At 37.6% G+C, this 13,666-nt stretch overlaps 1 protein-coding gene across 1 annotated transcript in view; it reads right to left on the reverse strand.

The window, feature by feature from the left end:
- IFNAR1 (interferon (alpha, beta and omega) receptor 1) overlaps window positions 1-13,602 on the reverse strand; it is a 21,561-nt gene extending 7,959 nt beyond the window's left edge. Inside the window, exons 1-6 of the mRNA XM_010585324.1 lie at window positions 13,440-13,602; window positions 6,448-6,568; window positions 4,162-4,355; window positions 3,300-3,457; window positions 1,994-2,141; window positions 935-1,049 (exon numbers count right to left, since the gene is read on the reverse strand). Coding sequence (XP_010583626.1) covers window positions 935-1,049; window positions 1,994-2,141; window positions 3,300-3,457; window positions 4,162-4,355; window positions 6,448-6,568; window positions 13,440-13,602 — 899 coding nt within the window. The remainder of the gene's footprint in view (window positions 1-934; window positions 1,050-1,993; window positions 2,142-3,299; window positions 3,458-4,161; window positions 4,356-6,447; window positions 6,569-13,439) is intronic.
- Window positions 13,603-13,666: the final 64 nt, after the last annotated feature.

Here is a 13,666-nt window from a genome sequence, read left to right on the forward strand (position 1 = left end):
ATTTTTCTGTTGAGGCTTGATTAAAGCACTAATTTGTATTTCCTTATCTAGTTAACTTAATTGTTTCAGTTATAAATGAAAAATCAGTATTCTAAATATCAGAAATTTCTAAGAGGCCCATTCTTCCAAAAATAAAAAAAAAAAAAAGCACGTTCACTTGTGCTACATAGGTTTTTTTATTTTTGGAAGAATGGGCCTCTTAGAAATTTCTGATATTTAGAATACTGATTTTTCATTTATAACTGAAACAATTAAGTTAACTAGATAAGGAAATACAAATTAGTGCTTTAATCAAGCCTCAACAGAAAAATTATCTATCAGGTTTAGAAATTTTTAAAATCCAAATTAAGATTTTTCATATAGTTCTATTAAGTTGATTATTCTTCTGTCATGCCAAAGGAATTCCAAAAGAATGCTAGAGGTATCCATCCTCTTCATTTAGATGCTGGCCACACACAATACTTATGCGATAACTGGATATTAATATACAGGTTTAGAGACATGATAGTTTTTTTCCATGTTAGGATCCAACCAGAAGTAGTCAACATAAGTGATAATTGAAACCTTGAACACCTACATTTTTGCTGACTTTTAGTCATCCAATTTCTTCATATTCAAAAAGATATGAAGCAATGCAAACTTTACATCTTTTAAAAATGTTACTTAGCATATATTTAGCAGTCCATTCCATCAAGTGTTTAACACTCTTAAAAGAAGCCTACTACCCTGAAATTCCAGGATATGATGCTATATGCAATCCTTTTAAAAGCCACACTGTGTCCAGATGGGGTACCCAATGTTTCAATGAATACGTTAAGCCACTTTTGCTAAGTATTTCACTTTAACTTCTAGGAACTATTTGCAAAATACAATAGATGGCATTTAGAATGACATAACCTGTTTAAGCAGAGAATATGGAAATTGTTTAACTCACATGAGATACTGTACATTGTAGCTCACATGTTGTTTATACCGATTATTCCAATGCAGATGAAATTTCATATTCAAAGCAAGAATGCTCACATCTGTTGCACAGAGTAGGTCATTCACTGCTCAAAATGAAAAGGAAACGCACAGTTACTGAAAAGCTCTATATTATGTATAGCAATTTCTCACTGAATGGGTATTTCTCATGTAAATGGTCATGGTACGTTTTCAATAATAAAAAAAAAAGTTGTCTGTTTTCATTATAAAGATGGCAAGTCAAGGTCTCTGATACATACAGCATATTAAACCTTTAGTAAAAAAACAGTTAAAAATCAATTCAGAAAAAATTAAGTACAGAAACGTTGAGATTAGTAGAAATAAACTGGTTCTGCAACAACTCGAGAAAAACATGTAAAATACACACACATAAAGTAATTTTGACATACCACCCGTTCAGTCTTATGTTTGACCTTCTACATTCCCACCCACACTGTTATTTTTTTCCTGAAAGAAACATTTAGAAGTACTTAAACTGACACCTGAACAGCACACAAAAGAACTTAAATTTAGACATGCAAAACAAGCAACTGGTGGCAAACTGCCACTAAGCCATTCTTCAGAATCTGTAATAATAAATTCACCAAGGCTTCCATAAAAACAATATTTTTTTTAAGCTTAACTCAACTTTATATGCATTCATTTAGTGCCAAGTATACAAAAGGCTTTTGTTTTACCTACATACACATCCCTTTCCTCCTGATTCAAAGTCACAAATTCAAAAATATCCAGTTTTCCAAAATACAGAAAGTAGTTTTTGCGATCCAAATTAATGGACAGAATTTACCTCGGAGCAAAAAACTTTGTACTATTAAAACTCTAATATTGATAGGTGACATATTTTACATTGATTTAAAATAGAAAATGTACGTAACTGTCAAGATTGCTGTTATACCAAAATGAGTAGGAACTTGGCACTTCTGCATATTTCTATTGCTTTAGAACAATTTAGTTTCCAACAGTTTAAACTGGAGTAATCATTTTAAGATAAAACAATTTTACTCTGTACCTTTATGGGTAGTTTTTACACAATGAATAGGACTGAATAAGCCTTCTTGCAAGTCCAAAGGAAGGGTTGCCTGAACTTTCAAACAATAGGTAGTGTCTGGTGCAAGATCATCAATTGTGTCAGTAGGAAAAATACTTTGACTTCTGAACTGTAAGAAACAATTGCAAACAGCATATGAAGAGAATTGTTCTTCCTGATGAGCTGATTTTTTTTAAAGTATCCTTTTCTTTCCCCAGGTTTAAGCCCATTTATATAATATGCCATCGAAAATGCTAAAATAGGGAATGAAGGACAATATATGAGCTGAATAAATGCTAAATGGAAGTTTCCAACTTAGCTACGTGATTGAGAGGAAGGAACACGTCGTGCTCCTTTAACACATGAAAGTAGGGAGGGATTGCGGCACTGCTCTACATGATGCATAACTCACCCCACAAATATTCAGGCACAAACTCAGAAGCAAATAGTACACTTCTGTCCCTCAGTTCATTCAGCAAACACCCCCCCTTCCTCCTCCAGCTACTTCCCTGCTTTTGGTTTACCAGACTTCAGTGAATGACCTTTGTACACAGCTTGTACTTATTTTTTCTCCTTTGGTCTGTAATGATTATGACTATGTCTTCCAAGTGAACACAGATACCTCTTCGATTCCTACCCTAATCTAGCTGGCACCCATTCCCCTAAAAGGATAAAAAAAGAAAGACTTTTTCTACTTTGGTCTTTACAGAATAGCTATATGTGCTGTTTGAGATGCGCGTTATGGCTTGGAAACTAGTTCACAATTACAAGACCTCAAAAGAATCCCTAGAAAACCCCAACCTACAGTATAAAAACAAAGAACTTAGTTAATGACACAGGACAGTGTACTGAGAGCTGTAGTCAAGCTATATGGTCTCAGCAAGACCGAACTAGCCTCCTACCTCTCCCCTCCCCTATACCTATGCCTTACTGTAAATGCTTCTTCCCACTGCCTTGAACTCTTTCCCCTCCCTGTTCCTGCTGGCCAAGAGTGGCGCCCGCTCCAAAGACATCTGAGATGGTTTTACCTTCTTCTTCATTCATTGAAAAGTGGCTCCAGCATTTAACACAAATACGAACTCTTATCACAAATCTAATAAAATCCTCTAGTGAAAACAAAACCAAAAACCCCAAGAAAACACCCCCTCCCAACTTTTAAACTGCATAGCAACAGTTTTACACAGCTACATAATTAAACAATTCCATTTTGTAGCATGACACAAAGTACATCTCTGACAGTTATGTTAAGGTTAAAAAGTTAAAAAGAAAAAAAAAGGAGTGATCATACCTCTGCATTTGATGAATTTTCCCAGATAACGAGATTATATTTAAAACGTAGATGAGCTATCCACATTTTTCGGACCTGATTTGCTTCTGGAGGAGAAATCTTAATTTTTATGACTCCATTTATGGACTGCAACTCTACTCCTGGGGGACCGATATGAGCTGCAAATATTAAAAGAAAAAAAAGTCAAGCATGACTATTTAAAGAAAAAACATCAAAAAAGTAATTTACATTAGTAAAACCACAGTAACTGCCTATAGTGTCTTATTTTTAATTCTTTTGAGGCAATAACAAGATCATAGTAATTGCCTATAGGATCTTAGATTTCATGAATCTCAGGCAGTATCTAATAAAAGCCTAACCTAACAAACAACCACCATTACCTGGTTCTAAAAGCAGTAGAGTTAAAATGCAATATTACTAATGAATGTTTTCCAGAATCTGCAGTGAAAATCAGTGTAAGTTATTCTAACACATGCAAGGCAAGAAACCTAGCTCAAACAAATCAATCCAACATTGAGGGGAAGCTTCAGTACCACACTATACTATAACTACCAAAAACTCACAAGGTCAGAAGAAAACTTCCAGAAAAGACCACTGTCAAAAAGGATTTTTCTGAAATCTAGAAAAATACAGTGTGACAGAAAATTCTGTCAGAAAAACAGCATCGCTTACAATACTTTCCCCTTTCCAGAAAAGGGAGAATCATAACATTCCATGACCTGCAAATACCTTATATTATGTTAAGGTTGAGAAAACTACTAGTTCATGTTGTTTTGAGCCATAGAAACCACATGCATTTTTCCACAATAATGTGCAGAAGGACATTTAACTAGAAATGTTACAGTATATATGGAGCTCATACCTATAAGATACGGATTCATTTCAAAAGTGCTAGACCATGGAGACACTTCTTCCCTTCTTTCAGCCCTTATACGCACATGATGTGTATCATAGTATTTGGTTATTGCTGAGGAAAAGTCACATTCCGTGTGAGTAACATTTTGACACCCGGGCAACTCCTTCCATTCTGTTTCATTTGTCACAAAGTCTTCAAACCTGCAAGAATGAACACACCCCAAAAATAAAACCAATACACAATTTAAACTTGAAATTCTTTTTCCTTTTCTTCTTAATGCTAATAAATATCACACCATTTAATGCTGTTTTATCACCAGCAGCAGTGTAATCAGTGTTATCTACTTAGTTACCCCGGAATTCATATCACCTTTTAATTCGTTAATTTAATCTATTAATTTATTAGTTCAGCCTTATTACCAAAGGTTAACTATCAGTCTGCAAAGTCTGATTGTTGCAAATATTTTGATAAAAGAAATTAAAATCTAATTATAAAGGAGTTTGGTTCGATTAAAAAGTAGAAATTATGAAGCATAGGTATGGGAGTGTTAAGTTTGAAATGTAGCCATAGGAACTTAGGAACTTAGAAAATGTATAATGTGTAACCATAAAAATTCAAGTATTGTTTAAAATCATCTAACCACAGAAGCTTTGACAAAGATTGGTAGTCTTGTAGTGTTTGTTTTAGAAACTGAGGAAACCGTTATAGACACCAGTTTGCTGCTTGGAAACACCTGAGAGGTCAAAAAGCGGACGAGTGAGGAAGACTATGAAAGACGACCAGAGGACTCCTGAAGACCACCAGAGACCTTCACTGCGCCTGCGTAAAGGACATTTACATATGCTAATGATTTCCCGGAAACCTAATGAATATGTATAACCTTTCCTGGAAACCTAATGAATATGCATGAATAAGTTTTGATATAAGGTGTATTGTTTTGGTGTTCAGGTGTGCGTGGTTCATGAGAGGACTCACCCGCGCACCCAGCCGTCAATAAAGAAGTGTCTGCTTATCTGCACTAAATTGGTGTTGATAAGTTCTTTATTCCGAGTTTTTCGGCGACATGATACCAGTTTGCTTTATTCACCATGTAAACACATGGTCTCAGAAAACAGCACCAAAGTACTGTCAAAACCCAGAATTATATCCTTAGTACATGATCATAGTCTGGCAATGATTGTATAATTCATTGGAAGAAATTTAAAAGTCTTGATGGCAAGAAGCGGTTAAAAGAGCATAAAAGCAGCAAACGCCAATTCTAACATTAGCAAGGAATGTAGATTAGAGGAAAATTAAAACACAAAGGAGAAAACTGGAGTTCAGCAGTAAGTGTTGGAATAATCAGCTTTACAGAAGCTATTTTTCTTGTGAGTTAACAGACATCCACACCTTACTTAAGAAAGAGACATTTCATATAGAGATTAAAAATGTCCTGACCAAAAAAAAAAAAAAAAAAAAGGCACAGACTTGAAGTAGTAATTGTATATCCTCAGCTCCTATCTTATCTTTCAGACTAGTATTATGTTTTTAAAATAAAACTGATTTTCAGAGCAGCTGTTTCTCATCTACACATTGAAGAAGGCAAGCTATTTTTTTTTAAATCCAAAATCATACACTAGGAAATACTAGAATCAGGAACTTCTTAAGTGATTTGATGTTAGAAATGTTTTTTAATATTTACTTGTCAGGGAAATGCTACAAAATACCAAATGTATATGTATATGCATGCGTAAGTATTGGTATATGAAACAATTGAAGAAAACCAAGCAAACATTAAATTACAATAAATAAAAATTAAATTATTTCATCTGGTGATTAAAAGTTGCAGATGAGAAACCTGGATTCATAAACACTGACAAATTATTCAAAAGCCACACTGAAAATTCTCTCAAATTGTCTGTGTGTGGCCATAATGTAGCTTAATTAAAAAAACAAAAAAAAAAAAACAAAAAGAGAATAACTAAATCTAAATACTACATTTCTAAGTGTACTGGTTAATCTTCTCAAAGAACCACTCTAGTATTAAGCATTACTGCCAAGTGTATTCTCCACTTAAAACATGTCGCTATCTGTGACCAATCTAATTTTACATACGAATTAGACAAACGAAGGACAATATTAGGATTCCACTTCATTTCAAGACTTAATCTTCCTGGCCTCTACTTTCTGGATTTCAAAAAGTCTCTAGAAGTTTTACATGGCAGTATCAAGAAGCATAGTAATAAATTAATATGCTCTTCTACACAGATAAGCATCAGACATTTCTGGCTCAGAATATAAGTTTCTACTTACCATCGGTATTCTGCTGAAAATGTCACATTGGTATCACTCCCAGTGTAGTTCCACCTTAGAGTGAAATTTGTATTTACAACATAGACCTGAATATCCTGCGGACTCTTCAGATTAGTTTGGCCTACAAGAAAATAACATAAATGTATATAAAGACTGGGATAAATAATTTGTACATAACTTAAGAATAACTTCTGTTAAAGAAGTAGAGATTTATAGTGAAATTAAATAACGAACATAAGAGTTAAGAAAACCCCATGCTACTCAGCAATTCAATACATAGCTCAGGAGTTGTGCATGAGGCAGCTTCTTTGCCTATTTGACTACGCAGGTCTTTCCTCTGTGCTTAATGTCTTTCTCCCCACACCCCTTTAAAAAGAGTATATACAGTTGCAACATTCAAGGACTGTGTTCACTGTCATGCATTGATTATAAGCAGTCTGAATGCATTTAAACCAGTATGTTATTGGTTGGATCCAACATCTGGATCTCAGATGCAAAGTGCTAGGGATTAACATAAAGTTGTCATTTCACAGTTGCGGAACAGACTGAGCATAGCAGACTTGTTTTATGTCACGTATTACTGCCATAAATTCAACACAAACCCCTTTCAGTGAGGCTTCATCACATAGCAGATCTTGTATCTTGCTCATTGTAATCCTGTGTTTTCTTTTACACAAAGAACAGTACATAAAATTACTTATGGAGGGCGAGGGCTAAGTCTCAGGACACATGAGAATGCCCCTAACATCAAGGAAAGGACCAGACCATGAGAAGATAAAGCCTAACAGGCAGATTGCCAACAGGAGGGAAGCATGCATGCTAGAATCATCTGCAGGATAGCTCTCTACCCTGTTTTTCTTCCACCTTTCAAAAATAATTATTAAAAACCCCAAATGCCTCATAATTACCTTATATTCCACTTCCTAAAGAAGACTTCCTCACCATTAATTTTGAGATATGCAGAATCCTAGGTGTCCTGTTTGGTATACAATTCAGGTATCAGAGGACAGATGAGAGTAACAACGCTATGGGAGAAGGAATTATTCTGATACTTACGAAAACTGAAATTTATCTAGCTGTTTATAAGGTACATTTTGCTTTGAATTATTGCACATCAGTCTATGGCACTACTTCAAAGCAGTGAGGCTAAGGAGTTCCAATTAGGGCTGAAAGTTTGGACTGCAAGTTTTCTAGTACTAGAAACTAAACCACACTGTGGCTTACAGAGCAAAGGCAAACAGCGTGAAGGCACAGGGAATACACGTGAACTGAGGGAACCTCACGCAGAAGTCACTAAAATTATACCAAAACCACCAACTAAGCAGCCAAGCCCAGATTTACAGAGCTTGAACTTCATCTAAGTTCTTCTGCCTGGTATCCTATACTAGCTATCTTTGACAACCCAGGCTATGTACAATTTAGGCAGTGCATACCTCTGTCCTCTTACTAAGAACATACTTTCAACTTCTAACACATCAGGGGAAAAAAAAAAAGTAATTAATAACAATAACAATACTAAATAAAATTACCACACCTCTCTGACTTGACTTCCTATTTTAACCAGTTGTGCGTTACACTATTAATCACTTCCCAATGGCTACAACTTCTAAAAATATGTTAGTGACCATCACTCTGAAATTGCTTTTTGATGTCAGTCTAATGTTTGATTATATTAGGAAGAAATCAGAATAAATACATCCTATTGCACCTAGGCAATCAAAGTCTCTTTACACATCTAAACGATTATTCTGAATTTGATTTCAAGAGTGGCTCTTCATTGCAAAAACTATTTCCTATTTTACCTGATGACCAAGTTCTCTTTATAAAAAGGAAATATGTGTGGAAAAGCAATCTATAAACTGAAGTCTGCAAAATCCTTTTGGAGAACAGAGTTAAAGTGGTATCCACAGACTACAGACCCTTAGAAAAAAATCCTGAAAGCACAAAACTTGAAAGGAAAATAATTCAGTAAAACCTCACAGATCCCACTACAGAATTTATTTCTACAACAGGAGATTCCGCAGGTAGATTCTTTACCCTGAACAACATAGAACCTTGGAGTAAACCATAAGAAGGCAGGATGAGATAACATAGTACTAGCTGAGAACCACATTGTACCTACAGAGCTCCAACACTGATAAAAAACCCTACTATATGTTAGGACTATTATTTTTGTTTGTGTTGGGTAGAAAGTCAAATATTCACTGCACTTCCAGAGTATCTTTCCCACATTTTCAAATCCTTATTCACAGCATGAAGCTTTACAATAATTCTTATTAGACCTTTTCCATTTGAGGTCAGAAAAAGGAAGTCTGGAAGCAGAAAAAAAAATCGTTTCAAGATTCATGTTCTAACCAAATATACTTTCTCCCCAAGTTACAAAAAACATGGTGATGTAAGACATCTGACTAATGTTTGAAGCTAGGCCAGCATTTTCTAAAGCTGGTAAATACCACAGCAAATAATCACATTCTCCCTCTAGATACAAACAATATTGTAAAAATACAGCTCTGGATGCTGACATTTGGAAGAAGATACAGCATTGCAGTCCTGGAGTAAGAGCACACACAGCGAATTAGAACAGATTTATTCCAGAACAGCTTTGGTTAAAGGCCCAAAGGATGACTGTTGCAAGTCTCAGATTTGACTGCCTTTTTCTCTGAGAACTTCCTCATGCAAGTTTGAGCAAAGGTTGGCCTCCATCTTGACATTTACTCTTTTAAAACCCTTCTTACAAACTGCTGAAATGAGGCATTAAGAACTGTTTTCAGCAGCACATGATAGCCTTTACAGATAATAAACAGAAACATGCTGTTCAGAGACATCATCTGTAAAATTAACTTAAAATCCACTACAGGGTTAAAAACTTTTACCAATTACTCAGGGAAGACCCTATAGTTTTCAGGGAATTTTCAGAAAGCTGTTCAGCGTTATGTTCAACAACAATGTAAAAGTGTCAGCGCTTGCGGTCAGTACTCAGCAATAGTCAAAAAGGGAAAAAAAAAGTTAGAAACTGATATGGAATTAAGGGAGTAAAGTAGAAAGCTTAATGTCATTATATACATTCATTATAGACTTATGTTCAACACCATGCGCAGGCCTAGAGTGCCCGCTCTCATCAATGGAGAGTGGAACGGAATAAGGCAGAGAAGGATGACAAGGACAATCCAAGGTATGGAACACCTTCTGTCCTGGGAGGAATCAGACTATGACTCTTCAGCCTGAAAAAAGAGACTGAGGGGAGGATATGACAGATCTACAGACACCTAATGAGTGGCATGGGGAATGCAAGCGACAAAATAGGTCTGCTGTCTTGTTAACACAAAGCTGGAAGCATCAAAACAAACACCACTCTGCTCTAAGGAAACAAATGAAACTGCTGCCTTATTGAACACTTAGTCAATCTGTGGAATTCCTTCCCCTAGGACTCTCTGAATGCTCAACTCTTACCTGGCTTATGAACTCAGAGTCAAATACAAAGCCTTGATGCTATAGACTGCTGTAACACTATGTTGTGAAATGTCACCATATACTTGCTTGTTTATTCCTTCCTACCCCACTACCAACCACTGCTGTAGATGAACACTCGACTAGACAACCTTCATGTGGTATAAAACATAAGAGCAAAAAAAAAAAACCCTGAAAAAACACAACGCTCTTTGTAGATCTACCTTGAGCATGATTAGGTACTTTCCTTCTTGCCCTGGTCAGAAAACCAGATTATTGCTTCAGAAGGATCTCCCAGTCCTGACAGACAACCCTGATAATTGAAACTATCTTCACCAGGAAATTAAATTTCTTATCCAAATTCAAATACCTATTTACTGAGGGTTCCAAGGTCACAATTATGCTCTTTCATCTGTTCACTCCATCTCCTGTCCTGTTGCAGGTAAAAAGAGGGATATAATCAGAGAGCCAACTGTAATTTTATATTCTGAGGAACGTCTTTGGTTGAAATTTGTTAAAAGTTAATGATCATCAATTTGCATTTTAACACTTCCTAATCACCCATTTATATAATGGAAAGACAGAAACTGAGCTGGAAGAAACCTTGCAAGATGACCTATATTTCACATTGGAGAAAGCAGGTGGCCAATTCTACGTACATCATCAGATGTTTGCATAGAGAAGTCTTACAGTTTCCACCACTGCATAATCTATTTTTACAGGCCTCCAATCACCTGAAATATTTCACTATCCTTACCATTAGAGGTTAGGGAAAGCTTTTTGTAAATCAAAAGCAAAGAACTCCCAAATCAGGTTTCCTAGTAGATTCTATTGGAGATCTGGATCTTTGCAGAGCAGATCCAAGTTTCCTTATAGCAAGTATGCTAGCTTAGTAGTTGTTCATAGCACAAAGGACAACAAAAAATTTACAGACTGCAAAGCCTGGAGTCTAACCTATGTCTCCTCTAAACACATTTAGCCAATGTACTTTTTGTTTATGGATATTAGAGCACATTATTCTTTACGTCAGATGTATTTGAAAACTATGTTAAACACGACTAATGATGAAGAGAAAACTGAATGGCAGCAACAATTCTTTCAGTTTTCCTTTTAAGCCAAATTTTCTAACTTTCTGAATGACTTTGGTTCTCTTTTGTATTCTCTCCAAATGGTCGAACGTGCTTGAAACAGTGTATTTCAGAAAATCACAATACTCCAGCTAAGAGTAATAAATGGAAGTCTAGCTTACAAGACATAAGACCCAACATTTTCATTCTAATTAGCACTGCAGTGCCCCATTACTTCTGGGGTTTTTTACAGCATAGCACTTAAAACTTCCAAATATAAATTACAAAGCATCATAACACTGCCTTTTTTTTTCCAGAATTGATATTTTGACCATCTTTTGTCACCCTCTATTTGCCTAAGTACACAGCCCTGCACACGTCCTTTTTCAATACTGCTGTACTTTTTTCTGGAGTATTTCTCCAGTTTGTCAGGACTCTATGCCTGCTTTTCAGAACAATTGTGAGCTCCTCCCACTTAGCTATATGTGGATTTAATAAGTTTACACTGTTCTATCACACAGATTATGAGCAGGTCCCCACTTGATATATCGTTCCCTCTTGACAGTGAACTGTAAAAAATTTTGATGAGCTGGAAAAATCATACTGAAGCAGTTTAACCTAGATTACTTTTCCAGTATGCTTAAGAGATTAGTACACAATACAGATTCAAAAGCAATACTAAGCCAGAACACATGCAATTGGAGCTCCTCTATCCGCATAGCCTTTTACTTTAGAACAGCAGAAATTCAGGTTGATTTAACATGACATTTGCTCTCAATACTACAGACACACATAGGTGATCCACCCATCCATCCTTTCACATAATACTCCCTATTTCCAAGAAGTGTTGTGTGTTTGCTTCCCTAAATTGATTTCTTAAATGCTAATGAACAGCAATCCAGGAATGAAGGAGTAAACTCAGTAACGTTTCATTACCAGAGAGATTTCATGATTTAGCTAGAAACCAGATATAAAAATAATGTCCAAAAATCAAGACTTCTTCCTTGTTTATTTTACTACGGATTAAAAGCCAGATATTTAAAATTAACTCACGTTTCTTCACTTAAAGCATGATGACATAATATTTTAATTAATATTTTCAATAAATGATGGTTGAAAATAATGATTACATAACATAATGGAATAATAAAAAAGCTGTTCAACAACAGAATGAAGTAGTGTTAGCAAGACAGAAATATACTCCCTCAGGAGACGGTGAAGGGGAAATCCTATTAAGAGTACATAAGGGCTCGCTGGTTATCACATTAAGTCTGTAGCAGAACGAATGGAAACATTAAGTCAACGTTTCAGCACAGGAAGGAAAGACGACCGGTTACACGTGACATTAAAAAAAAGCCACAACCAAGCACACTAAAAACGACCCCACTGTTATTGGTTCTGTGGGCAGAAAGGTGCTCTAAAGAACCAGAGAGAACTCTTACTACAAGAACTTTTATATAGGAGCAGCAAAGAGAAACTGCTGGTTTTGACAGGGCAGAAGGTGAGAGGTCACTGTAGCAGGGCAATTACTTCTAGCTCTAGAAGCAGTATGTTGCACGTTAGTCATCTGCTATAATACATGTGGGTTAATCAAAGTGACTGCACGTATCTCAACGCTTCCAGTTTGGGGATGGAATTTGGGGCTGATGCACAAAGAATTCACCTACAAATGAAACGGCTGAAAGCAAACAAATAAAGAGAAGAGGACCCAAAGCTGCTTCTCTGCCCGAATCCTACCATGAATGCAAAGTGTGGACCCCTGGAAACAGCTTCTCTCTAGTCTTCTTTTGGGTATGCCAAACTAGAACAATACAATCTTATACAGAATTGAAGAGTTTAGGTGGCATCAGAAGCAGCATGCGCACACTAGCCCACAGCTATATTACTTCCACTATGCAAGCTAGCTTAGCCCATATACTCTCTGTTGCATGTCACAACGTCCCGTAAATATGCAGGAAAGTCATTAACAGCTTATCTGAGTTGCACAGTACTTCCCCCTTGAAAAAACGTTTTGTGCAACAGCTGTTTCTTGCTGTTTAAGGATGCAAGAAAAGGCATGTGTTACCATCCTGTGAGATAAAACGCTCGTGTTGCAGTTTTACTTCTCGCGCTTCCTTGTCTATACTTCAGGCTCCGTCAGGCTAGACGGAGATGCCTTTCAGGCAAATCAACAACCTATCTGCCCCACACTTCAGCTACAGTCTCTACGAGTCGGAGAGAGCAGGAAAGCCTGAAGCAGACGAGAGGACGACAGCTGCTCTCCTGCAGAGTAAAACCCAAGGCACCCGCCGGAGACCCCCGCAGACACACCTACCCAGACCCAAGCCCTGCCGTGCTCCGGGACCACTGCCCCCCTCACAGCGCCGCAGGCCGAGGCCTCGGGCCGCCGCTGCGGCACCGAAGCTCCCCACCCTCTCCCTTGAGAACAGGCACCGCACCAGCCCCCGGCCGCCGGCCGGGTGCCCCGCCGGGCCCCACCTGCGCAGCGTAGGGGCAGCGCGACCAGGAGGGAAGACAGCAACGCCGCCACGGCCCCGCGCCCCGCGCCCCGCGCCACCCGCCGCCGCCGCTCCGTCGTCCATCCGTCCCTCGGCACGGCCGGCGCTCGCACCGTTACCGGAAACCCCGGGCGGCCGCGCATGCGCAGGCCGCCTCCGCGCCGCGCTGCCGACGGTGGGGATGGGGCTGGCGGGGGGGGCGCGGGC

This window comes from Haliaeetus leucocephalus, unplaced genomic scaffold (genome assembly GCF_000737465.1).
Source record: "Haliaeetus leucocephalus isolate CR32 unplaced genomic scaffold, Haliaeetus_leucocephalus-4.0 Scaffold93, whole genome shotgun sequence".
Taxonomy (NCBI): domain Eukaryota; kingdom Metazoa; phylum Chordata; class Aves; order Accipitriformes; family Accipitridae; genus Haliaeetus; species Haliaeetus leucocephalus.